The sequence below is a fragment of the Etheostoma spectabile genome, chromosome 9 (genome assembly GCF_008692095.1).
Source record: "Etheostoma spectabile isolate EspeVRDwgs_2016 chromosome 9, UIUC_Espe_1.0, whole genome shotgun sequence".
In the NCBI taxonomy this organism is placed as follows: domain Eukaryota; kingdom Metazoa; phylum Chordata; class Actinopteri; order Perciformes; family Percidae; genus Etheostoma; species Etheostoma spectabile.
Window position 1 is genome coordinate 14026846 of NC_045741.1, and position 1759 is coordinate 14028604.

General features: G+C 40.7%; 2 protein-coding genes and 1 long non-coding RNA gene across 3 annotated transcripts in view; 1 reads left to right on the forward strand and 2 right to left on the reverse strand.

Annotated features, from left to right (window-relative positions):
• LOC116694978 (protein AF-9) overlaps positions 1-1355 on the reverse strand; it is a 9879-nt gene extending 8524 nt beyond the window's left edge. Inside the window, exon 1 of the mRNA XM_032524967.1 lies at positions 1137-1355. Within this exon, the coding sequence (XP_032380858.1) occupies positions 1137-1148 (12 nt within the window). The 5' untranslated portion in view covers positions 1149-1355. The remainder of the gene's footprint in view (positions 1-1136) is intronic.
• LOC116694987 (uncharacterized) overlaps positions 1-1685 on the forward strand; it is a 22395-nt gene extending 20710 nt beyond the window's left edge. Inside the window, exon 3 of the long non-coding RNA XR_004333326.1 lies at positions 1675-1685. This is a non-coding gene — a long non-coding RNA (uncharacterized LOC116694987). The remainder of the gene's footprint in view (positions 1-1674) is intronic.
• acer1 (alkaline ceramidase 1) overlaps positions 1-1759 on the reverse strand; it is a 14124-nt gene that overhangs the window by 1025 nt on the left and 11340 nt on the right. The gene's annotated exons all lie outside the window — the stretch shown is intronic.

Genomic DNA, 1759 nt, shown 5'->3' on the forward strand with positions numbered 1-1759 from the left:
GTCTGCATAGTTTTTAACACTGTGCATGTGCGTTTTAAACACGGCAGAGCTGAATAAAACCAGATGTAACGTTAAACCCAGAGTGATCTATGGCTCTGGTTAAATCTATTTCTGTGCCTGATGGTGGCAACAGCTATGTAACAGCAAGGATTCCACTCACCCTGCACATACACTCTTCTCCCTCTTGCCTTCTGGGAGGCGTTACAGAAGCTTACGGACCAGAACCACCAGGCACCGGAACAGCTTCTTTCCTACAGCTGTCACGCTTCTGAACGCCTCCTGATACAACTATAAGAATGGCAACCCCCCCGTCCACCATACATAATAATACATGGACTGCCCCACACGCCACACCATACCATGGACTGTCCCACACTACAATATGTAATAATCGTTATATATTCTGTAAATCGAATCTGCCATTATTATCCTGTATTATAAATCCGCTAATACATATATATCCTTTACTAACATCCTTTACTAACTCTCCTGTATATTCTGTATAATCTGTGCATAGACCTCCCATAGTTATATTTATCCACTACATTTATAGTCCCTTACAATTATTTACTTTTTTGCTTATACATTACTTTATACTCTGTATAATGTATAAATCTGTCTAGAGCTCCCATATTTATTTTATTATTTTTACACAACATTTTAAAGTTCCTTCTATTACTTTGCTTATAACTAAAATTATATACAATATTTATACCTGTATAGCAATTCTGGATAGATTGGATCACATTTCGTTGCTTGTACTTGTGACAGTGCATGACAATAAAGTTGAATTGAATTGAATTGAATTGTATATACTATACTATACTATACTATACTATACTATACTATTAGTACAGTGGTTCAGCATTGGGCTCATGAAGCAGAGCAACAGCTAGCCATGCAGTGGTGCTGATTGGTGTGGTAGACTGAAGCTAGCTAGCCGTAAATACCGATGTACGAGTGCCCAGCTAGCATAGCTCCAGGGACAAACAACTAGCGTTACGAGTTAATTAGCAGTAAGAGGATTTTTTTTCTTCTGGCTAGCAGAAACATTATTCATTCCGGCACTGCCTGTGCACAACCTGCTGGCATTCTTTCCCTGAAAAATTCAAAAGGAGACACAAAAGCCACTGTACCTGGTTCTCCATGTTTCTCTTGCTTCACTGACTGTTGTATTTATTTACAGCAGAAGGCAAAAAGCGCCCGGCCCTCCGCCACGTGACTTCTAGACAAGTCCCGCCCGCAAAATTACAACCCTACGAAGCACCTCGATTGGTTGGGGTTAGCCAGGCATTGACCTCGAGTGGTGAAGGTTAAGGAAAAATCAGGTTACGTTACCTTGCGTGAGCATGGACGCTACCGACAGACGCCTGGCCAATAGTAGCCTAGTTGTCAATGAACCGTTGGTCCATTTCTTTAACTGTCTATGTTTGAGACCCAAGCAGCGCAGTTACTTTTCATCAACTGCAAGCTCTTTATAACTGTCTATGACTGCAAGAGCCAGGCGGACCCAGTGCATGCTGAGAAACGCCTGCCTCTACACTAAATCAAAAGAGCTGATTGGCTCTTATTTGACTAGGGGTTTGGCAACAAACACCACACGTTGTAAAGTACTCTTTTTCCGTGTAATGTATTAAACATTATTATTTTGTAGGCTATAAGTCTAATAATGAGCCATTACAAAATGCAGCAATGCAGAAAAAAATGAGAATGAACTATGTATAATTGCCAGAAACACACACACACACACACACACACA